At 43.6% G+C, this 24766-nt stretch overlaps 1 protein-coding gene across 2 annotated transcripts in view; it reads left to right on the top strand.

Annotated features, from left to right (window-relative positions):
• Window positions 1-18925, top strand: part of LOC138595970 (transducin-like enhancer protein 3-B) — a 31340-nt gene extending 12415 nt beyond the window's left edge. The window contains exons 8-22 of one of the 2 annotated variants that reach the window (XM_069667638.1): window positions 2919-2957; window positions 6180-6383; window positions 6886-6945; window positions 9561-9683; window positions 10288-10338; window positions 10766-10921; window positions 11834-11969; window positions 12468-12640; window positions 13267-13343; window positions 13437-13686; window positions 14511-14758; window positions 14874-15021; window positions 15132-15282; window positions 16971-17047; window positions 17521-18925. In XM_069667638.1, coding sequence (XP_069523739.1) covers window positions 2919-2957; window positions 6180-6383; window positions 6886-6945; window positions 9561-9683; window positions 10288-10338; window positions 10766-10921; window positions 11834-11969; window positions 12468-12640; window positions 13267-13343; window positions 13437-13686; window positions 14511-14758; window positions 14874-15021; window positions 15132-15282; window positions 16971-17047; window positions 17521-17628 — 2001 coding nt within the window. In that variant the 3' untranslated portion in view covers window positions 17629-18925. Of the gene's footprint in view, window positions 1-2918; window positions 2958-6179; window positions 6385-6885; window positions 6946-9560; window positions 9684-10287; window positions 10339-10765; window positions 10922-11833; window positions 11970-12467; window positions 12641-13266; window positions 13344-13436; window positions 13687-14510; window positions 14759-14873; window positions 15022-15131; window positions 15283-16970; window positions 17048-17520 lie in introns of both variants that reach the window. The other variant, XM_069667557.1, reaches the window with a different exon arrangement.
• The last annotated feature ends 5841 nt before the right edge of the window (window positions 18926-24766 follow it).

Genomic DNA, 24766 nt, shown 5'->3' with positions numbered 1-24766 from the left:
GCTGTGTTCATATTTCTTTCTCTGTCTGAATGATGATCCGAGAGTTCAGTTTTCTGCCACATTAGACAAATACATGCTGAAGCTGAAATCAGACATTTATCAGGATTATTGCTTAAAAGTTGTTATCAATGATTAATCGATAATTGAACAACTCCTGATGTTTGAATTGATTGATTCCAGAAGTGTTGATATTTGATTTGATTGGCATGTAACCTGCAGTCGCTGTTTCCCACTTGATCTGCTTGTAATCTAAACAATGTACATGTGTTATACATGACGCGCATATTGTCTGCTGCAGGATTGCCTCATTCCTTTGTACGTTTTTATAGTCTAGCACAAATTCTGGCTTTAATTTGCTGTTATTTTTACTCTGATTATATTAAACAAATAATATTTCTTGTGTTTGATTCTATTGGGAGCATCTGCAGCGATATAAACTGTAATAGAGGAAAAGAGTGCACTCTTAAATCAGTAATTGACCTTTTAATTGCAGCCGCAGCCCAGTCACTCCGGCCTAACGTATTAGTGTGTTTCCTTTCATCTGGTTTTATTTAACCACTGTGAGCCTTGTGTTCTTAAATAGCCAGCTTTGACCCAGATGGATAACTGACCCTTTTGATTAGCCCCCTGTAGCAGAGGTTAGTCTTCTGTGAGCTCGTCTCAGTGGTGAGGGGGTCAAGCCTAATGAGAGGCAGATATAGAAATTCGATTAAGGTAAATGAGCCGGGAGCACAACCTCCAGTTTTCGAGGTAATTACTTCCTATTTCCTTCTTTTTATTCCCCCAACCAGCTCGGTGAGACTGTCCACAGTGACCCTGCCCTCATTAAGGGGGGGGCAGGGCCAGACGGAACACACACACACACATTTACTCACACACAGGAAAACAGACTTTAATTATTTGGGTGAGACCTGGCAGGTGATCAATCTTCATGTCCCCGCAGTGCGAGCGAGGCGGCGCGGCCGTGGTGTCATTAAAGTCTCAGAGATGTTCAGAGAGCATCAGGCTCTGGCAGCTTCATACAGCAGCCAGATCAGAAGACAGATTTGAGTCTAGACACACGCACAGTCGTGTGATGGTGCTGAAATGTGATGCAGTCTATTCAGTATATTAAATTCCCTGGCTGTCTAACCAGCTGCTCCCAGCAGGAGACTGAAGCCAGATACAAGAGATTCTTTTTCAGCTTTGAGGTCAGGAGGAACGTTTAGGACAAAATGTTTTATATGAAATAAATAGTCATAAAAAATAACAGATATCTGCCTATGAAGGTGGAAACTGTAGGTGAGATTATTGGTGATAATCACGTTTTAGTTGTATACAGTAGGTATCCCAGAACCCATCGGCTATTGTATTACAACATTTAGCTTTTATATAATCTCTATCAACAGATATAAAATGCAGATTTAAAATAGGTGGAAGATGTTTCTCAAATTCTCTGAAAGAGGAAGTGCTTGCCTGTCTTAATTGGCTATCAGGATATCTGCTGGCTACACCTCAAGCCCCAAATATTGTCCAACGCCCCCGGAGGCCAGAAGAAGTCTAGTTCTGAAAGTGACGGAAAAGTAATCGCCAACTATTCTGATAATCAATATAATCTTGTTAATCATTTATTCCAGATTAAGCTGCTCAGAAGGAAGAATAAAATGCAGATCTCTTTAGATTTTAGCTAATTTAAGTGGGCAACATAAAAACATCACCTTGGACCGGGGGTGGGCTTTCTGACGTTGGTGTGATATTTGATAAGTAATCAATTAACTTAAAATAATAGGTCTGAGCTTAAACATAACATCTATAGGAATTCTTTTGGAGTGCCAACCAAATAAACAAGAAAGGTCAAATGGAAGCCTGTAAAGAGGGTCAAAGGTCAGAAACTGTTGACAAACTTGTAAATATTAACTCAATGTTTCCATAACATTAAAATTACCTACAAACAAGCCGAACTGTGTCGAGGTGCCTGGTAAGCACGCGAGCCTCGTCTGTCCTACACCGTGTTTTGCACAAGTTGTGGCTCGAGGCGACGTATGATTGAGTTTGATTGAGTGTCAGAGGTGCCGTCTCATTTCCATCCTCCCGTCCTCATTTCCATGATTTCAACACAGGCCGAGATCGTACTGAGATAACGTTTAACGAGTCAGTTACAGGCGCTGTGCAGCTCATCGCCAACCCTTATGTAAATGTTAATGTCGGCACACGGCGTCAACACTACTGTGTTTGTTTTTGATGTCACTGTAGTTCATTTGACAACAGGAAAAAGAAAATGTGTGTTTTATTTATGTTTGCATAGTTACTTTATTACAGACGGTCATATTTCCACTCTGGGTTTGAGTGTAGAGGCTTTTCTTTATTAAGTAAGCGAGTCCACAGTTAATGGTTTAGGATGAAGGACCATTAACATATCATGGTTTTTATCTTGGGTATCTGATATATCCATTTCATAACAAAATAAGATCTTAGCATGAGATCAGAGGCTTTATTATTAGAGGCACTTGGTTAATGGACTGCAAGGAGCTCTAACCTGGTTGTAGAACAGAAGCCTCCATATGAACTACAAAAGCAAACGAGACCTTTACCAAGAAGTTTGACTTCCTTCAAAGTCATTTTTAATGCCTTTCACCGCTGCCACCGGGTTGGGTTCTGACGAGTGCTGCCAAATCTCTGCTTCTGGCCTCTTAAATGAGAATATTCAAAGGTTTTCTTTCCTTTATTTGACAGTTAACTGTCTTTTTTGAGGTTTGGAGTGTTGAATAGACAAAACCAGGAATTTTAAGTTGTAACCTTGGACTCAGGATTAATCAGGGCGCAGCAGATGAATTAATAATATAAATCATAATAAGGTTGCAGCCGTATTTTTCTCTGTCCTCTTCATGCTTGTTTGGTTTCTGGCTGAATCTCTGCTCTTCCTCTCTCCTTTGACTCAGCAGCAGCAGCCGCCTCATAGTGTCTACCCAGCCTTCATGGTCAGTGTGCAGGGGCTCTGTTTTTGTCCCAAAGTGTTTTGAACTACTTGCTGGCAGTCTAACATGTTTCTTTGTGAGGGGAGGTGATGCTTTTTGGAGTGACTTGGGTGTGTTTGTATAATTTCTGCATCGTGTTCGTTGTTTTTCTCACTCATTTGACACAGATTTTATTTCTAACCTCAGGAACTATTCCAGTGTCTCAGTCCTAATCCAATACTGAAATCAATCGGCTCTATTTTTAGTGTCAGCTGTAGTTTAATCTTTGTCGCGACGACTGAAGGAGATATGACGAAGCCGCAGAAGCTGTTGTAAAGCACAGGATAAGTAGGTAATGTGGCGATCACTGCCAGACTTATTAAGCCAGCCTGCCAGCTGGTTTGTGGCGGTGCTGTTGATGCGTGTTCCACCTGACAGTACCGTTCTGCAGGGAGCCAGCTTCGCCTAGTTAACTTTAATTGCCTGTTTCCTGTGGAAGTTGCCTGAGCTGCGGCGGCATTTACACATAATGAAAAAAGATAAGTGTGAAAGGAAGCCAGCTCTTTATCCATGAATATTGAATTGGAAGCAATTTATTTTCAGAATTTTCTCCCTCTCTCCTCCCTCGCAGCTCCCTCCCCTCGTCTCTCCTCGCTCCTCTTCTCAGCCATAGCTCGTTAATGAGGCTTCTTGATAATGATCCCTGCACGCTTTTCCTCATTAGGCACACTCAATAGGGACGTCCCTGCCTCACTCCCTCTCTCTGTCGTTCTCTTGTTATTTCCTGATTCTGCCTCTCCCTCCTTCTTCTTCCTCTGGCTGCCCCTTCCTCTCTTTCTGCTCGATTTTCCTTTTTCACAACAAATAGGCTGCTCGGCGCACCAGCACGGTATCGATTAACAATGCCGCCCCTCGGTCGCTTATACCCATTGTGCGATTTCTGGTCCAGCTCCACATAATGAGCTGACTGAATAATGGCCAGCTGCTAAATAAACCTCTAAATGTGGTAAGCCACTAGATATACCCTCGTCTAGCTCACGTAATGAATGTATGGATGAGGTTATTGAAGTTCTATCCAGCACACAGAATAGCAATCATGTTTTTTTCTGTTTCTGAGAGGCGGTTGATGGATGTGCTAAGTGTTATTTAACCTTGTTTTAAAGCACTTGCTTCCCTCTTGGCTGAGTGGCTATTTAACTCCTGTCTATCTACTCACTCCTCTCTGGCTGCCTCTCACACACACACGTCCATGGCCTCTTGGGAGGTGTGTGTGTGTGTGTGTCTTTGTGTTCTCACTGTGTCTGTGCTTAACTGCATTTTGCTGGAGGAGTGGGCGTGCTTGCTTGGTTTTCCAGAGTGTTGAAAGGTTTCGAGGTTTCTGAGTGTAGACCTATTGATTTTTAACTGTCCCGACTATGATGGAAGCTCAGAGGTTCGGGAGCGAGCAAAAACATTCAGTATCATTTCAGACGATCAGAGGAGACGTGTTGTCAGGTCCAACATAGTTGTCACATAAATGAGAAACAAAAAGCAGTTAAAGCAGAGCTGTAAAAGAAATAGGGATGCACCGATACCACTTTTTTTCAGACCAAGTACAAGTACTAACTTTTGGGTACTTGCCGATACCGAGTACCGATATGAGTACTAGGGCTGTCCCAAATACATTTATATTAATGCACAAGGGGCCTCATTTACCTTCATGAGACTAAATCATCGAATAAAAAACTGTGATGCAGACTCACAGCGCTGAGAGGGGGAGAGCACAGAAGAAGGATCATGAAGCCTGATGCTCCTCTACAGCTCCGTGTTTATCTGTTTAATATAGATGAACGACACAGCAGACTGGAGTCTGTTAACAGTGACGGACAGAAAGATCTGCGCGATTAACAGAGATCCGCGTTATTAAACGTCTGCGTCCTCCTCGTGCTGCGTTATTATTATAAACTATGATGAGCTGATCGCAGGTTACAGCTCCTGCATGTGTCATTCACATGTGGAGACGTGTATTTATAGTAACGGTGCGCGGAAATGTGGACAGATCGCGACCTTATTGAGCCAGGTACAGAGCATGAGAAACACAGATCGGTGTCATATCTGCTCGTCTGTGGTTAAAAAGGATTTTATTAAATTACTTGTGTTAAAGGAGCTATTTTTCACCCCTCCGCATCACTTTCACAGTGCATAGTCTGCAGTCCGTCCTCTTTTTATCATCATCGTTTATTTTGAAATATCTCCAAACTGCTGACATGCTCCTACTCCGCCTACCTGCTTGACTATCGGGAGGCTAATGTCAAGCCTTAGCCCACCGGCGTAGTTTTACGAGTACGAGTACTTAAGCTCAGTATCCGCTCAATACTCGATACTGGTGTCGGTGCATCCCTAGTAAAAATCAAGAGCCAGGTCTGTAGTGTAAACCTGAAGTATTTTAAGAGGCACAACATTGCAGCTCATCCATGTAAAAACCTTCATCATCATTGCTGTCGATCGACTGCACACAGTTGAACAGTGTTTTATATCGTTTATCCGTTAACATCAAAAATTGTGCTTCCAGCTTCTCAATGGTTTTGATTTCCTGCTTTATTTTTTCTCCATCGTCATTGAAAGTTAAATATATTTATGTTTTATATTGTTGGCCAGCACTTTGGGAACATCAGTTTGGGTTTTTACAAAGTACTAGTGAGCAATTTTCACCACTTTCAGAATTTTACAGACTACATCGTTATTCAATTATTAATACAAATACTCCATTGATGAAAATAACAGTTTCAGCTCTACTCTGCATGACCGCCTTAGCAGTTTAATATCTAAAGAAATGATTCATGAGTGTGTAGTTAATGTGATACGTGAGCTACAATGTTTGGAGTTATATAAATGTAAAGAGTTGGTTTCTCATTCATTTCAGTTTGTGTTGGGATAATAAAGCACAGCCAGATGCTAAAGACTGTGAACTGTGAGATAAAGTGATAACATTATGAAGTTTGTGTTACTGTCTAACACTGACATCCAGCTGACACTCACAGCGTACATGTAGAGCTATGTACAGAATCTGTTTTCCCCCTCAGCCGGTGAATGAGCTGGATCAGCATGTTGGCCGTCACCGTCAGTCTATTCTGCATAAACGGTTTGGCCTTGAACTAAATGTGGTCAAAGCCAGCTCTGATGCATGAGTGGAGTGTGGTCATCCATGGATTCTCTTCCCAGCCGACCCACTTGTCCTCTGTCTTGTCTCTCTGTGTTTGTTTACAGCAGCAGCAGCTTCAGGCTCAGCACCTCTCTCACGCGGCTCACGGCCCCCCGGTCCAGCTGCCCCCTCACCCCTCAGGCCTGCAGCCGCCCGGTATCCCCCCTGTGACGGGCGCCGGCTCCGGCCTGCTGGCTCTTGGTGCTCTTGGCAGCCAGGCCCACCTGCCTGTAAAGGACGAGAAGAACCACCACGACCTGGAGCACAGAGGTGAGGAGCACAGCCTGACAAACACACACACACACACACACACACACACACACACACACACACACACACACACACACACACACTCTCTGCCTGCAGCGTTTCACTGCTGATGGGGGATTGTTCCTGCCAAGAACTGGTTCTACCAGCCAGATGCATTTATCATATAAACAAGTCGCTGTATGTTCTTACATGATCGCGTTAATGTACAGAATTAGTGTCAGGAAATATTTATATAAGCTTTACCATTAATTTCTTTTGGAAAGAAAGAGTTTGCAAAGGTTAGAAAATTCCCGCTTGTGTAGATGACAACCTGTTTTAAGAGCAACACTAGTTTATATTATTATTATTTAGTCCTGTAGTTGGTTAGATTTACAAGGTACCACTTCTTGGTTTTATTAAGCATTAATAGCTGAATAATAAAGTTATTACTGTTATCTGATTGGCGCTCTGACTCCTGGTGACACCCATACTAATTTGTGTTTCTTTCTCTCTCTCTCTCCTGGCCCCTCATCCTTTCACTCGCCCCTGGCCCTTCCTCTGAAAGAACGCGAGTCGAGCACGGTACGTTGACTCTCCTCCGTCTCCTGTGTGTGTGTCTTGACTTTGCCGGTCTCTGGCTCACTGTGTTTGGTGATTAGGTGTACTTTACATAGACTTAAGCTCCCTGTTCAATAGAAATTCATGCTCCCTCCGTAAGAACACACACCTTTTTGTGCTCGGGAGGTTTGCTGAAATCAAATAATGAAGTCTGGCCAAATAAGCCGGTGCCATCTAATCCAGGTGGAAAATGACTCCAATCACTGGGTGAGGATTAGTAGTCAGCCAGCTCCTTTAATTTCAGCACAATTAAAAGTGACTTTGACTCTCCTTCTCTCGTCACTTTAGAGGATTCACGGCTGCATGTGTCCGATACCTCACTCCTTTTCATCTTCTTTTATCTGCTCTTATCCTCTTATTTAGCATACACCTTTATTTAGCCCTCTCTTCTTCTTCTTCTTATCTCACTCATTTACTCGCCTCCAGCATCTCCCCCTCCGTCTCTATCTCTCTCCTCCTTCTCATGTTAAAGTCCTTGTTTATTGGACTGGCTTAAAGCTCTCAGTTAGCTGGAGCGTGACGCCCTGTTGGACAGATTGAGTTCCCATTGACTGGCCATCCTGAATGGGCCCACTCATGTCTGAAGGGAACCCAAACTCTTCCCCCATCTCGTATGGTGACGAGCGGCTGCCAGTACTACCTTACCTGATCTGCTTTCCAATGCACGCACGCACGCACACACACGCTTGCATGTCCTGTTCTGTTGTCTCAGGTCATCTGATACCTGAGCTGGAGGCAAGTGCAGGGTTATTGAGTCTAAGCAATCCTTTAAAGGTCACAGGCTCAGACACACAGACGGGCTGTAAGAGATTTCTGTCAGGCATCATCTTCACACCAAGCCAGACTCTCTTTGTGGCTTTTTTCCACAACAGTAGCTCTACAAATTTCCGTATTTTGACCTGAGAAGCAGGGATGTGAAGTGTTGTTTTTTTATCGTCCCTTTCCACTTTCCTCGACTCAGGATGTTTTGTTTTTTTAATCTTTTCACTTAGTTTCCAACTCTCACTTTCCTCTACCGCTCTTCTTTCTCTTCCCGTCATTTGCAGCCAAGGAGTCAGACATCTTCTCCCTCTTTCACCAGATCTCTCTCTTTCTGAAGGCAGGGATTTGTTAAGCTGCCTGACAGTGTGGCCTGGCCTCAGGGTCTGCTTGCCTTCACCCCTCCTCCTCCTCCTCCTCCTCCTCCCTTCCTCCTTCTCTGCCTGTCGGCCTGTTTGGCAGTGCTACCCCTCCACACCAGTGCCCAGACTACAAAAACCCCGTTTGCAGCTTCTGAGAGAGTGCCAGCCTGTCCGGGCATTCCCACTAGCGGGGAGAACTCATTGCCACACTGCTACGCTCTCATGGCTTGCCAAGTTCCTTTCCTGTTTTGCTCTCTTGTCTTTCTTCCTCTTTTTTTTCTCATTTTCTCACTCTGCCTCTTTCATGGCTCTTTTCTCTGCTGGCAACACCCTCTTTGTGTCTTCACATTGCACTCTTGTCCAGGTTTCCTCAATGGCCTCTTTCTTTCCTTCCTCTTTTTTATTCTGGTTGATTTTCATGAACTCTGCTGTCATTCTCTGCTGTTTTGTCACTGACCTGCCTCGGCCCGCACACACACACACACACACACACACACACACACACACACACACACACACACGGATTTGCCCGCTGTCCTTAAAGTCGGTTGTACAGTCCCCAGAGCGAGATCCTGGTCACGTTTTTTTATTAGCATGTTACAGAAAGGAAAAGTGCAGCAGGAATGCAAGCTGTGTTTGGTTTGAATAGTAAGAGTAGCTTCAAGCGTGTCTCTGACCAGGTCACAGCGAGGATTAGATGTCAGGTTGTGTGTATGTGTGTATATGTACACACCAAATATCCCATGATGCACTCTACTCCTACCTCACAGTCGCTCTCCACCTTTACTAAATCTTCCAAAAGCATCTCCTACCTCGCGAGTGAATGCTTTTGTCTTGCAAAGGTGTTTTGTGTGTTTTCGTGGGTTTGCTCAGCTGCCTCATCTGCTTCCTTCCTGCTCCATTGCCCTGGCAGCAGCAGCAGCAGCAGTAACAGCAGGGCTAAGCTGTCCCAGAATCCGTTTCTGCACCTTCTTTTCCAAATCAGTCCAGGAGCATTGTGCGTTTAGCTTTACAGTCAATATTGTCACTGCTCCGACAAAGACAAGGCCCCAGAGCTGTGCCTGGACTTAAACGCACCATTTGGTAGTTTCTGGTGTCACTTGCTGCCAAAGCTGGCAGAACAGTGCCCAGCCTTTTTATTTTTAACATACTTTCATCCCAACATAACTCCAAAATTTGGTTAATCTCAAAAGAGTTTTTTTTTCTCACCATCATGTCAAGATGGGTTAAGCTGCAGCAACATGACATTTACAAGGCTGGCCAAGGTCACTTCCCCACATAATACTTCCTGAAGCTTCAGTTGTACACAATGCAAAGTGTGCATAAGAGTTAAAGCATGTCTATATGGTTTAGTACATATGTTTTTGGCAGTATTTTGAGGATGTCAACTGTACAGCACACTGAGAGGGAAGTGAAGACTGACGTGGTCTGGCTGCATGTCGTTGTTGTCGTTGGCAGAATAACTCGGTGTCGCCGTCAGACAGCCTGCGGGCGGCGAGCGAGAAGCACCGCGGCTCTTCAGATTACGGCCTCGACTCCAAAAAACGCAAAGTGGACGACAAGGACAGCATGAGCAGATATGTGAGTGTCTCATTTCATTCCTATTTTTAAATTCACATTATCATGTCACACTGAAGCTGCGGGTTTGTGAAAACTGTTACTCTTAAGGACAAGTCAAAGATTAGAAGCAAACCGAAGTGTTGCAGGAAAACAACACGCAGTTTATTGCATGTTTTTTATTTTATGAACACCACAGCTTTGGAAATGCTTCATTTTATAGGTCTGTAAATTCCTGATAATTCCCAAGAAAGTGTCCTGGAAAGTTGTGAATAATTTGGCTCTAATTAAAGGTACCAATGAAGCGTCCAATTGGTACAAATCCAAGTAATTTATTCCAAACAAATGCTAAGCTAGTGAGTCTTTCAGCCTTTAGGTAAAATTCTTCTGGATATCAAGAGCCAATGTTCCCTATAATTACAACCACAGTTCTTTCTAGAAAACCTAAGAAATGAAGCTTTATCCAGTTTAATTTCCTGTAAATATACAGCATGGTAGGAAAATATATCTGGTGTCGTCTTTAATTCTGATCTAGTATTCAAATAATCAGACAGCAGCGGTGATGCCCTCAGTAGATTTAACCACTGTTTGTTGTGAGTAAGCTGAATCTGTCGCTCCTTCCTTTCAGGACAGTGACGGAGACAAAAGTGACGACTTGGTGGTGGACGTTTCCAATGAGGTAAGACTGCGTTTGAACCGAGCTGCTCCGCCACATTCCTCAGTGTGAGCGGCGCACAGAAACTAAACACAGCTCCCTTTTGTCATTTGTCTGTCGAAGGCTCAACACCTTTCACAGCGCTGCCAAAAAGTCTGTCATAATATTGGTTGTGTGTGTGTGTGTGTGTGCCATGAGTGTGTGCATACTTGCTATATTTCTTTTGCCATTCATGCAGAATGCAAGACAAAGAACACAAAGAGAAAAGGGAGTGACAGGTGAATGAAAAGTGTGTGTATGTGTGTGAGGAAGGGTACGAGCACGCATGAGTATATTTATCTGTGTTTGCACATGAGGCCCCAGTTTGTTTGACCTACATGTACATGCCAGTGGCTTTCCTCCGCTCTGTTTGCTCAGCCTCGCTCTCTGTCTGTCTCGTTTAACTCTGCAGGATCCGGCCACCCCTCGAGTCAGCCCGGCTCACTCTCCTCCGGAGAACGGCCTGGATAAGTCACGAGTCGGGAAGAAGGATGCTGCCCCCAACAGTCCCGCCTCCGTCGCCTCGTCGGGCAGCACGCCGTCCTCCAAAGCAAAGGACCACGCCCATGTGAGTGTCAGGGACTAGAGAGGGGATGAAATAAGGAAGTTACAGTGGAGGGGTGAAGGGTGAGCTGACATACTAAAGGGCATTTGTCAAGTGAAGTGGGTGTCAGTGTGAAGGACTAATACACAGGAGGCTTAGCGGGCGGCTGCTATGAGGGGCTTGAAGGGGGCAGAGGGTGGATGCACTCTCAGGAAATCAAACCCTGTGGCTCACTCCTCTCAATCTCCTTTATGGCTTACCCAGTAAACGGTCATTTCTTCCTCCACCCGAGGCTGTAAATAACCCAGAGACACGGCAGAGAGGGGAACTGCTGCCTCCATCTTTTCTTGCATCGCCCCATTTTCTCTAAGGCTGAAGCTCTCACTAACCAGGCTAAAACAATCCTCATGCATCGGTTTTACAACAACCATTTCGCTGAGGATTAGGGCAGATTTATAGTCCACATAACTCCCCTCCACCTCCCTCGACACCCGGCTTTTCTCTGCCCTCATTAGTGCGTGTCACCACGATAAACCCCCAACCCCTCGATCTGCAGAGAAGAAAGATGGATTAATTATGAGAGAAGTTTTCAGTCCGCCATGTTGCTCGTCTAGCCACTCTTAACAAGCTTGACTTCTAAGCGAAGGTTTATGTCCCGACCCCCACTGCACACACGCACACAGACACACACCACGGCTGTAATGAAGTGTCAGTGTTAGATTGGATTACCTTGAGCCGTCCACTCAGATTGTCACTCTGGATTTCCCTGCCAGTGGGGGTATTTTTGACTCTGTGGGGGATTTTTTTTTTTCTACTGTAGCATGGAAGCTGTTTCATTTGAGTGTGTGGCTGAAAGTGAGAGTGAACTTACAACTTTATGTAAGAGGATACAAAACAAGGTTGCACCCAGAGGTTAAAGAGTATTTCTGTTTTTAGAACGACAAGTCGTCCACACCGAGCCTGAAGTCCAACACGCCGACACCAAGAAACGAAGCCCCGACACCAGGAACCAGCACCACCCCGGGACTGAGGCCTCTCACCATGGGCAAACCACCCGGCATGGAGGCATTAGGTAGGAAAACACCTTCACTCTCGTTAACAGCCTACATGGTTCATTGATTTACCAAAAACACTCTATTTTAGTATTTGGTGTCCTAAAAATAACCTAGAATGACTCAGATCAGATATATTCTAGGTTTTCGATGCTTTATACCGTGACAGTTCAGAGACCAGATGTTTCATCTACACAGTAATCTGTATATTCATTAAAGGTAAAATTACCTTGAGATAAAAACATTATCGTTGATCTTGGAAACAACAGTTGACAAAACAATCTGACCGTCCAGAAGCTTCTGTGAAGGAGCTTTTGATCCCATCACATGGTGTTCCTCAGCAGACAGATGCCCTGTTGTTTTTAAATTGGTTTTTCAGTTGAATGAAATTGAAATGATTAGCTGAAGCCCCGTAGTTATTGTCATGAATCACACTGTAGTGTTTCCAAATCTTAATCACGATCTCTGTTCTGCTAAGTTATTCTTAACCTTTTCAAACGATCCTCTCTCCTCTCCAGCCGCCCCTGCCCTGCGTACGCCTCTGTCCATCGCGGGCTCCTACGCCACCCCTTTTGCTATGATGGGTCATCACGAGATGAACGGATCCCTGACCAGCCCGGGCGTCTATCCCGGCCTCATTTCACCACAGATGAGCGTTGCAGCTGCTGCCGCCTATGGCCGCTCACCAATTGTAAGTCTACCAGCCTCTATATAAGAATCAAATGTTCTTATTGCTCACAGCTCAATATATAGCTCCACACATATTCATTCATATATTCCACCTCCATCAGTTTGACACTAGAAGCCCTCACCAGCATCTGTATGAATTATCCTGGTTGGCGTTAGGTTGTAAAGTCTGGCTGCAAAATGACTTTGAGAAACTTGAGCATTCAGCCCGTATTTCCATAACTCGTTGCGAGTATTTCTGCTCGGCTGGCTGCAGCTTGTTGTGTGTACATAATGAGAGAGTACAAAGACAGCCGAGCTCCTTTACTTTGATCTTAGTTAGTTAGCATTCTAAAGGCTTTAAAAAAGGCTCCCCCCCCGAAATGCATCTCCATGTTTGAAAGTCTCCCAGGCTTTCATTAGCATTAGCAAGCGGGTTGTTGTAGCCTTGTGTAAAGCTTCTCTGTATGCAATGAAGCTGAATCTGCTCCTTTCAAGGGATTTGCCTGCAAACGATTCCTACAAGAGTTCCTCAGGGTGTTAGCAGATAAAGCAAAGCATAGTTTTCAATTTGAATATTAGCTTAGTCTAATGTTTCTTTGCAGGTTATTAGTTGTTTTTTTTAACTCTTTGCTCTTCTTGCTGACGCAGGCGGGGTTTGATCCTCATCCTCACATGAGAGCTCCAGGCCTGCCAGCCAGCCTCACGTCCATTTCTGGAGGGAAACCGTGAGTGTCTAAAGTGTGGATTTTGCTACTTTTAAATGAAAAGCATTTACGTATCTCAGACTGACCGTCCTTCCCTCCCTCTGTCCTCTACAGAGCGTATTCTTTTCACGTGAGTGCGGATGGTCAGATGCAGCCCGTGCCCTTCCCTCCAGATGCACTGATTGGCCCGGGCATCCCGCGACACGCTCGCCAGATTAACACTCTGAGCCACGGTGAAGTAGTGTGCGCTGTCACCATCAGCAACCCCACACGTCACGTCTACACCGGCGGCAAGGGCTGCGTCAAGATCTGGGACATCAGCCAACCAGGCAGCAAGAGCCCTGTCTCCCAACTGGACTGCCTGGTAACCAGCTTTTTTCTTTTTAAGTCACGGCTGAAGAAAATGTGAAATGTTTGTGCAAGAGTTTTGTATTACTACTGTGGATGTTCCAAAGTGCTAACAAGGTGTCCAACCAGAACAGAGACATAATGTTCTTGTCTCTGCAAACGTCCTCCTTCATTAAGATTACCTTGAACATCAAATGTAGCCTGACTCCACATCCCATCGTAGCTTTCCCCCAGATCCCAACTGACAGAGATGTGAATAATTCAGCAAAGTGTCTCTGTGCTGTGCTGAAATAATCCTCAGTGAGAAAAAAAGAGCCTGCTGAGTAATGATGTTCTGATTGGCCGACCCTGTCTGCCATTACCCAGCTCATTACTTCCTCCCAACTGCCTCCCATTTCTCATTTTGATACTGCGGCTTCATGCCGTTCAGCTCATACAGCCTCCGACACCCTTAAGGTGCGTCCAGAGTGCAGTTGGGTCTTATAAAGCCATCAGGGTGCTGTTTTAATTTGACCGAGAGCTTCCACAGTCCTATTGATCTCTGTCTTCCTGCTCTCCTGGAGCCCAGCCAACAGCTGCAGCCTCACGCTCTCACTGCATCTCTTGTTAAAGCTGACACCCACATCTTCACTAAAGCACAGAGGAGAGTCAGCAGCGGTGTAAAACTTCACTTGTCAAAGAAAACTCCTCTTGAGTTTAAGCAGAGATGGTCTTGACTTGCTCAACAGAATTGTAATGGAGTTTGTTCTTAACCTCAGATTGTCCTCCTAACATTTTACAGATTTACAGATGAATGATGTCCAGTGTTCAAAATCGTGACGATGCTTGTTTCTATTTCAGAACCGGGACAATTACATCCGCTCTTGCAAGCTGTTGCCTGATGGCCGCACCCTAATAGTGGGCGGCGAGGCCAGCACGCTGACCATCTGGGACCTGGCCTCTCAGACTCCCCGCATCAAGGCTGAGCTCACTTCTTCTGCTCCCGCCTGCTACGCACTGGCCATTAGCCCCGACGCCAAGGTCTGCTTCTCCTGCTGCTCAGACGGAAACATCGCCGTGTGGGACCTCCATAACCAGACCCTCGTTAGGTCAGTGTACAGCACTCTCTGCGATGTGTTATTACCCACATAGCAAACTTGGACACCCTTATTGTAAGTGTTGTGTATCCTCTGACTTCATGTTTTGTGTCTCGTGTTGTTGCAGGCAGTTCCAGGGCCACACAGATGGAGCCAGCTGCATCGACATCTCCCACGACGGCACCAAACTGTGGACCGGAGGGCTCGACAACACGGTCCGCTCCTGGGATCTGAGGGAGGGCCGCCAGCTTCAGCAACATGACTTTACCTCACAGGTACGGAGAGGCCTGCATAAAACAACAGATGAATGCATTCAGCGTGTCTTTTTGGTGATTATGGTTAGTAAAACATTCTTAGAGTGTTGAAATACTTATCCATGTTGCAGATCTTCTCGCTGGGCTACTGTCCCACTGGAGAATGGCTGGCTGTGGGCATGGAGAGCAGCAATGTGGAGGTTCTTCACCACACAAAGCCCGACAAGTACCAGTTGCACCTGCACGAAAGCTGCGTCCTCTCGCTCAAGTTCGCCTACTGTGGTAAGTAACCAGAATGGAGGCTCCTTTAATGTTGGTTCAGACCAACACAGGCCTATTGGTGAATATAAACATGTTCAGTAATTTAAAATCAGGAAGATGGAGATTTTAAAGGCTTTATTTAAAGTAAAAGTGGGTTTTTGATTGAGATCTCCAACACCGGGATACTCTGGGTTTGAAATTTGGAGTTGTCTTGTAGAACAAATTAGTTCAGCACTTGTCCTCCAAACTTGCTCATTACAAGAGGAGTCTTAAGCAGAGCCTGAGCTACCACTGAGGACATGGAATTCATGTAGAATATATTTTATGTTGAGAACTTTACAGGGAAGTTTTAGAGTTAATAGCAGAATTTTCAACATCACAGTTACGAGCATGTTGCATATGTTGGCGTACTGAAGGCTCGTGATAATTTTTTTAAATGTAATTTAAATAGTAAAGTAGAAGAGAAGGCTTTGAAAGAACATGGTGTAACGCAAACATGTACTACTATAAATACAATATGCCGTATTTTGGGTTGATAGGAGGCTAGTTTTCTTAGGTGGGTTCTGCTAAGAGAATTTGGACTCCTGACTTAAAGCAACTGTCCTGCTGTTGTCTGCAAAGGTTCTCAGTCATCCAGGTCATGGTAATTCTAAGCTGAATCCAAAAGGCAATTGAACTCGGTTGAAGTTCTTGAAGAAGTTTCCCCTCTAATCCTAAAGTATAGCTCCATCCACCAGTCAGTCCAGTTGCCTTTTGGAGTAAGCTTAGAATGTCCTGCTGTTTGATTTTGGATTGCTTTTTTGTCTTTAAAATATGTCCACACGACGAGAGTGAATCCCTTAAGTATCGTTTTGAAAACACTGATAGAAATCAGATCCATGAGCCCTGTCTGATGGACACATGAGCCCTAGCTTGTAGCCTCAGTATTCAGATGGACATAAATCTACTCCAGTTGGTGCCTGAGAGTTTAGCTGGAAACAATTTCTCTCACCAGCAATGAGATGTTGAAATATTTCAACCACAAAGTGCCTGTTCTTTAGTCACTTTCGGTGGTAGAGTAATTACAAAATGCTGTTTATTTGTCAGAATTTGTTTGGAGTGCTGCATTGTGTTAAAATGTCAGATCACGGCTCGTCTCTGACACTTTGCAGTTGAAACTGTGCACACCAAAGGCTTGTGACTGTATTAACAAGGCAGCAGTTATTTGCTCATTAGAGACATTTGTGATTGCTTCTTCAGTTTAAATCATTGTGCCTGTCGGGCAGACCAGCTGGTTTCAAGTTTAAGGCTCTGACAAATTAGGTTTTACTATCGCCTCACTTTTTTTTTGTACCAGAACTGTCAGTATTCATTTCCCCTCACAAGACCCCCCAGAGCACTGCCTCATATCACTGCCACCACAGAACGGGTTCATTCAAACGATGCTCGCTGCTTCAGAGCTCTTGCTGTCACTAATTAAATCATTAGCCAAGTAGTCAGTGGGGTAATTAATCAGAGGCTGATTTAAATAATTATCAGGGTGGAAATGGTGTGAGTCTCCTTCATTATGTGCATTTTATGACAGTTAATGTAGCGCTATTTCCTCAATGAGGTTTTATGACCACTGATAAGGCTAATACAAAGTCGCATGTTAGCTGTAAATGCTAACACAGTCATGACTGTGTGTGTGTGTGTGTTATTTTCTCAACACGTCTGTTCTGTGTTTGCAGGTAAATGGTTTGTGAGCACAGGGAAAGACAACCTGCTGAACGCATGGAGGACTCCTTATGGTGCCAGCATATTCCAGGTAACTACGATAGTAACAGACGCACAATTATTCTAAAAGCATTAAGGAGGTTTACAGTTTGCATCAACATCATTCACATAAAGTAGCTGTCCAATTAGACACTTCTGTTGTAAAGTCATTCATAATGGAAGCAAAATTCCAAGAAATATATCACCTTTACGTCCATCTTGCAGCTTTTTCTGCATCTCAGATGCAAAAGCTGATTTAGCTTTAGGAGCTAATCTGACTAGCATGGTCTAATTTACACACACAACAACAACTGAGTGGACGTCTGCATGTGCTCACACATAGACCCCGATAATCCAGTATTCAAGCTGATTCAACAGTTATTGAACTACAATATAGAAAGCTGCAAACCAAATGTACCTACCTCTCCACCACTATCCATGTTTGTTTTCTAAGGCTAATGATAGCATCAAACTGCGACGTAATAAACACAGATTTAATGGAGACTTTTGTTTTTGCTTCCACAGTCGAAGGAGTCGTCCTCCGTCCTGAGCTGTGACATCTCAGCCGATGACAAATACATCGTGACCGGATCTGGTGACAAGAAGGCGACCGTCTACGAGGTCATCTACTAGAGAGGAGGCGCCCGCTCAGCTTCAGCACTTCTACTGAGATGACTTTACTTTCCTCCGATCACCATCTGTGGACTACAACACGCTGAGACGAACTACAGATTTGGCAAAGTTAAGTGGCAGAAATGGCGGGAGCTGCTGGCCTGAGGATACTCGTGCTGGAAAGAACATTTTTTTGTTTTGGAGGGTTTTATTTTTGGGTTACACATTTTTTTTTTACTTCAGAATTTCTGATTTTTCTTGAGAATTTTTGGGTGTAACCGGATGAAGCAGCGCTTCATTTCTGAGAACCTCGATCCCCAGACGTCTTGTGAAAAGTGTACATATCGGATTAAATAAAAGACATTTTATATATATTATAAAAATATATATATTTTCATGTCCTGGGTGTACTTGTGATTTTCTTCCCTGCCCACTCAGTCTTATCCCATGATCTTTGGGTGGGGGAGCAGAACAGAGACTGGGACTTTTAAACAAGTTTTGATTTTCTGAAAGCACATTCTCCAGGCTGACCTTTTCACAAATCAAACAGAGGAGCATGAACCCTGTATGTAGGACGTTTGGCGGAGATTTTAAAATGGCCTTTTGTCACAGTGCTCTTACCGGACGATGAAAACGTGGAGTCCTTTCACTCTGCCGGATCCTCGGCTGAATTGGACCACTTTGGAAGCGAGCAGGACTCTACGATTCAGGAAAAGAGATGGATGTAAATTTAATTCATATATATAAAAAGACCTTTTTAACGTGTACATCTGTCTGTGCTATCTTCTCTGTTTGTTTTACCTTGTTAGATTACAGGAGATGGGGGACATTTAATGTTTAGCCTAACCCTTGGACCTCACTTGGCAGCAGAAGCGCTGCTGCAGGCACAAACTGGATGAAAATGTGCTTTTTGCTAACTTGACGTAATACGGATGTTGAATTGCACCATCGATTTCTTGGCTGCAGACTAAACTCAAACAGTCCAATCTGCGCTGTTGGACTCCTTCTGCTCTTGTATCTTATCAATATTCCTGGAACATGTTTGGTGGGCCGTGATGGAGGCAGAGGGACGTGTAAATGCTCGTGAGGAAGCTAACAGACTTTCTGAAGTGTCTCCCATGTTGACATTGAGACAGCAGTGAATAATTCTGGTTTGTACACTGTGCTCCTGATCCTGTCAGCATTTCACACAAGATAATTTAAAGGGGCAAAGTTCGGCTGTTCCTCTGAATCACACCAAAGTATGTAGCAAATGCTGTCAGCACTGAAAAGAAATGTACAGTTGTTAATAAATCAATAAAACCGTTTTTGTAGAATGGCCCATTTCCTTGTGATTGATGTTTCATCAGGTGTTAAAGTTCACCTCCCGTGTTCTTCCTGCCTACGTATGGTATGAAGCATCAGCTTTTTTTATACAGTAAGATGCAACTTTGGAGGAATTTCAATTCAATGTTTACAGGAGAGCTTTGACATTTTGGTAAATTTTCTAATTTGCCTTGTCACAGAAAGCTAAATATGAGTCGACCGCCAAACGACGTAAACTTGGCATAAAAAAAGCTACCCTGACTGTCCACTTGACTAAAAAATTGCCGTTACTCCTGCACTTGAAACACCTGTCTTCCTTTGATAAATATAGATTTTTTTTTTTCAGTTTGAACTGTGAAGATACTTATCTTTCCCTTATCTGGGAACATAAGGCTAACCTTATATGCTAGCATAACAGCTACTTCATAAACACTGAAGAGAAAAACATGCATCAAAGCATAATTAACTCAACAACAACAGTTAAATTATAAAACTAATGGTTGATTTTTGATATTTACGAGCCTCAGCTGACTTGGCATGTCATGTGACTCTCAGCTTGCAGGTGATAGTGCCCCTCAGAGACTCCCTAATTATCAACCACTGTGAAAACATGAACAATTGCTGGTCTTAACACCAACCTGGCTCTGTTTTAGTGCATGAACAGACTTGTTTTTTGTATGTAACAGGAAAATTCTCAAACACACCCAGAAACAAAACAAAGCAGAGACCAAATGCCACTTCCAACAGACAAATCAAGTAGTTAGCGCAGGTGTAATTCTTGGTAATGTGAACAGTTAAAAGTGCCGGTTGTGACACACGGATATGAAAGCAGTGAAGTGTGAGAGAGAGACGAGATCTGAAAGGTGTGAGAGGAGACAGAGACTCTTGTTGTGAGTTAATGGCTTTGTTTCCAGACGGGATGGTTTGTGGTTTCGGGCCTGCTGACAGGAGTAATGGTGGGAGGGATGAGACACACAGCTCAGGATCTGTGCGGCCTGCCAAACCACACACACACACACACACACACACACACACACACACACACACACACACACACACACACACACACACACACACACACACACACACACACACACACACACACACACACACAAAGACTTACTGAGTGACTTCTCTGTTGCCTCACTTGAATCACAGCGCCAACAGAGACACATTCAGTCACACTCATATTTCACACGCCCACACACACCTGAGAAACAGACTTTGGGAATTTGTTGCTTTGTGCTCAATCAGCGATGAGTGAAGATAGAACGTCTCAGGACCAGCATGTGGTTATAACACTGCAACTTTTGGCTTTTCCTGGTACATATTTTGTCATGCACAGGCTTCCATAGGATTACTCATGATGTATACTATTAATGTCAGCGTCTTTGAATCCTGTTTCCCTGACTCATCGGCCTGCACAGTTGCCACGTCTCTTCCTTCTCTCCTCTCTTTCTTCCTCTCCCACGTCCTTTCCCACTCTCTTGTTCTGCTCCCACCACAGGTGGCGAGTGCATTCATTTTCACTTGTGTGGGGGTGCTGGCTGTAAGGCTGTGATTTCTGACTGAGTATGTGTGAGAGAGAGAGAGGGAGAAGGAGGGGGGAGATTTGGTGCTTAGGGAGGCAATATGGGGCGATTTCTTTGCCACACATTTCAGCTAACTGTGTGGGCTGAAGCTTCTGTACATATGGCTGAGCTGTTCATGCATACATGCACATATTCTCCTCAAATAACATCAATCTAGAGGAGCTGCAGTCTGTGTAATCCTGTCTGCTAGAAATGGTCTTTATATATTACCTAATGGTTTGCCAGGTACATTTTAAAGGAAACATAATAATTGTGGATTATGTGCACCAGTGATTTTTTTAAGTCCATGACGTGAAACATTCTCATTCACCAGCGTTTGTGCATCACGTCTGGTTTGATTTAGAAAGCTTAAACACAAAGTGGTTTGGGTTAAATATTGAGAAATACTGAGACATGGAAAAGTAAACACGTCCCGTCTTGTGCCACATTTGACTTTTTAATATTTAACTAAGACAGAAGATCATTTCCCAACCTGAACCAAGAGCTTTGACCTCACCTAACTATGAATGAATGAATTTTTTGCTTCAAAAAGCAGATCACACTCGTAAACATTTAGCAGATACATTTTCTTATAAAAAAATATTTCCTTATTTTGTAGATAGAAAATGTAATCAGAGCTGAATTTGGTTTCTCTAAAAATGCTGTTTTAACTAAGAAGATTTGCTTCAGTATAAGTTATGGGGGCTAATAGGGCGACTGTTTAGCTCAGCGGTTAAATCACATCCCATATACAGAGTCTACAGTCCTCCATGCAGCGGACCCTGGTTAGACTCCCACCCTCACCCCCTTGCCACATGTCATCCCCACTTTCTCATCCCCCGTTTCCAATACTATTCACCGACCTCTTTCTGTCAATAAACGCATAACAGACCAAAAGAATGGGGACAACATTCACAGTCATACTGTGTTAAGAATAAGATTTAAATCTACTTCCACAGCTAGTGGTCAGAAGTTGAGTTAAATCAAGTGGCTATTTAAAGTGTTTTTAGTGCAAAATGTTTGCTCTGTTTCTCCAAATGTAGTTTTCTCTGTGAGCTGCAGGAAACCACGGTAAAACAATGGTGTACATTTTGTACTTATCTTTGGAGGATACCAACCTAATTTGATGCAACTTCTCGGGCCTTAAATAACCTTTGTAGAAAAACATCGGGACACATTTTGCCACAGATGAAGGACTTTTCTCTGCCATTGATTACACTGAAATAGCACCAATAGCAGGAACAGGAGGATGTTCACTGTACATATGGGCAGGTAAATATAGTTTAAGACATATTTAAAAACAAATATGAACCTATCCTCAAAAACAGGTGAGAAGGTGACAGCCTAAAGATAAAAATCTCAACTGGCTGTTTGCTCTTGTCTTGTTGACTTAAGAGAAAAACAGTCAAACTGTGGTTTTACGAGCAAAGTGAACAAGGTGACTGAAGGTCAGGATATACTACATCTCTGTTTTTCAATGTGTTTTTACTATTATTTGCATTTATTTGAACATACCTCACCATCTCAGCCCACTGATAAAAACCCTCCCTCAGTTTGTGCTGAAAGCTGCCCATGCTCCTCGGCCTGTAACAACCTGATGCAGCTGGTTTTGTTCTGTTGACAGTTTGGAGCTTTTTCTGTGAGGAGAAAGTGATGCCGCTCTTTCCTATACTTTTTTCCTCCTCGGTCCATTTTAGCTGGAGGCAAAGGTTTCTCTCTCCTCTACCTGACAGCCTTCTGATGTCATCTCTCTTTTACAGCACAGTGAGACCAAATGGAGAGAAAAATGACGAGCTTTTTCTCTCTGTCTCCATCTTTCTTTTCTCTACGACACAGCCTTTTATATTTATATATCCCCCTTTTCAACATCTACACTTCTCCCTCCCATCTTCTCCCCTCCACATCTTTCTCTTTCTGTGTATCCTGTCTTCGAAACAGCTCACAAAAGCACATCGACTGGGCTGAAGCGAGTAGCCTGGAGAGAAACACAGAGGAGTGTTTTTTTGAAGAGAGGAGCAGATAAAAAGCGAGAAGCTCTTTCCTTTCTCCATCACTCACTGGATAACCAAGTGCTTGTGGAGATTAAAGGGAGCTTGTGTAGAGGCAGAGCGCCGGTGCTTCAGCTCCCAGAGGTCATTTAGGTTCCTTTGATAGCATTCAGGCCGCGCTCCATCTTCTGACCCGTCCTTAAGATGAGAAGCTTTCATCAGTCTCTGCCGGACACGAGAGCCCACTCAGGATCAGGGGCTCAAATTAGGGGAGGGCTTTCTGTGTGTGTGTGAGTTTTCATATTGTTATGTATAATTCAATGCTTTTACTGCTATAAAAGCCTTTCCTTTGGTCTTTGATCACACAGCCTGGTGAGAACGACGCTTAAACTGGATTTGATCAATTATTTGTCAGGGTGGAGGCTTCCTGTGGAAAGCTAACAGCTCCCTGACTGTACGCTGAATATCAAGTGTGTCAGTGTTGACTGTATGTACACAGGAACATCTCAGTACAATGTAATCCTATGGATCTGTGATAAATACAACCTACATTAATCTTGTCGAGGGACGTGCTCATGTGAACAACTAAACAATCAACAACAATCAACAACAATCAACAACAATCAAACAATCAATCAACCAGTCAGTCAGTTCTGGTCCTACTGTAAACTGCAACAGTAGCTATTTGTGTCTCTCCTCAGAAACTCCTCGGCCTTTTAGAACAACTAAATATTTCTCTGATATCTTCTAAAAAACAATGATGGTAAAAGTTCCACCTAAGCAGCTTTCAAGCTCAAATATTAACAGATATAAACTTTGTAGCAACTTGTGTTTTTAATTCAATTCAATTTCTATTCAATTGTTTTTGTACAAAACAACACATTTTATACAAATTTAAACTCAGTGCACCTTACAAAAGATAAAACCAAACAAGCTAAAAACAATAAACCAATGAGTTCAGAAACACATTTATAAAATGATGAGGTTCCATATATTAACCATATATCCATATATTAATGAGTATGTTCTCCAACATGTTGGTCAGTTATTGCAAAAGTACAGGAGGAAGTAGAAACATTGAGACTAACATGTCTGTGGCACTTCACTTCACACTAAAAATTATACAACCAAACTGCCTAAAACACAACACACACACACAAACACACACACACACACACAAATGTTTTGCTGTTTGTGTGTCCAGAAGAAACAATATATCTTCATCTAAATAAATGTCTGTTAAGTCACTATCTAGCGCCGAATGAGGTAACACAATGGTGACTGAGCCTATGGCCCACTGATGAAAGCCTTTGCATTTGCAGTGTTATAGACTGGGTGTCTGTGGCGACTTTTGCAGAAAAAATCACAATGACGCGTTTTCCATCAGCCAGCAGTGGTTGGTTTGCCAGAGAGAGTAGGCGGAGCTAAGCGGCTGCTTTTCCGGTCTCTGCAAGTGTTGCGAGTAAACAGTAATCTACTATGGCTGAACAAACAAAGAAAAGATGGATGACTACAGATACAACTTCAAAAAGAAGTGAAAATCCAAAGAAAAAGAAACAAATTCGACGCTCCCGCAATTACCGTTTATCACCATAGGTGCCGCCAAAGAGAACGAAACTGATATCTTTGAGATTACCACCTTAAGAATGAGAAGATTGATGTCACTTTCATGTCTGTACGGTTCGTATGTAGCTGGAGCCAGAAACTGTTAAGCTTAGCTTAACAGAAAGACACGACTCAGAGGGAAACAGCTGGCCTTGCTCTCTCAAGAGGTAACCAAGTTAATCTACCTACTTTTAAAACTTATTTATAAATATCCATCCATCCATTATCTATACCGCTTATCCAGTTTGGGGTCTCAGAGAGGGGGTTGGAGCCTATCCCAGCAGTTATTGGGCAAGAGGCGGGGTACACCCTGGACTGATCGCCAGTCAATCACAGGGCACACATTCACATGGGCAACGGGCAATGTCTTTGGACTGTGGGAGGAAGCCGGAGTACCTGGAGGGAACCCACAATGAGAACATGCAAACACACAGAAAGACCACCTACGTCTGAACCGGGATTCAAACCAGGAACCTTCTAGCTGTGAGGCTACAGCGCTAACCACTGCACCAACTTGCATTGCTATTTTACAATTACTTTTGAATCCCTACAAATTCCTTTTGGTTATAGTTGTTATTCTTTCCAAAATGTCAAACCTGCCTTTAGTATCAAGGAGGACAGGAGTTCAAGAGTATGATGCATAAGGCAAATAAACAAACAAACAAACCCTGACTTTAGACTGCAGGATCA

Source organism: Semicossyphus pulcher, unplaced genomic scaffold (assembly GCF_022749685.1).
Source record: "Semicossyphus pulcher isolate SPU_LCO1_2020_fin unplaced genomic scaffold, fSemPul1.0.p SCAF_1, whole genome shotgun sequence".
In the NCBI taxonomy this organism is placed as follows: Eukaryota; Metazoa; Chordata; class Actinopteri; order Labriformes; family Labridae; genus Semicossyphus; species Semicossyphus pulcher.
Note: the sequence above shows the minus strand (reverse complement) of the source record. Positions and strands in the feature narration are given on the sequence as shown.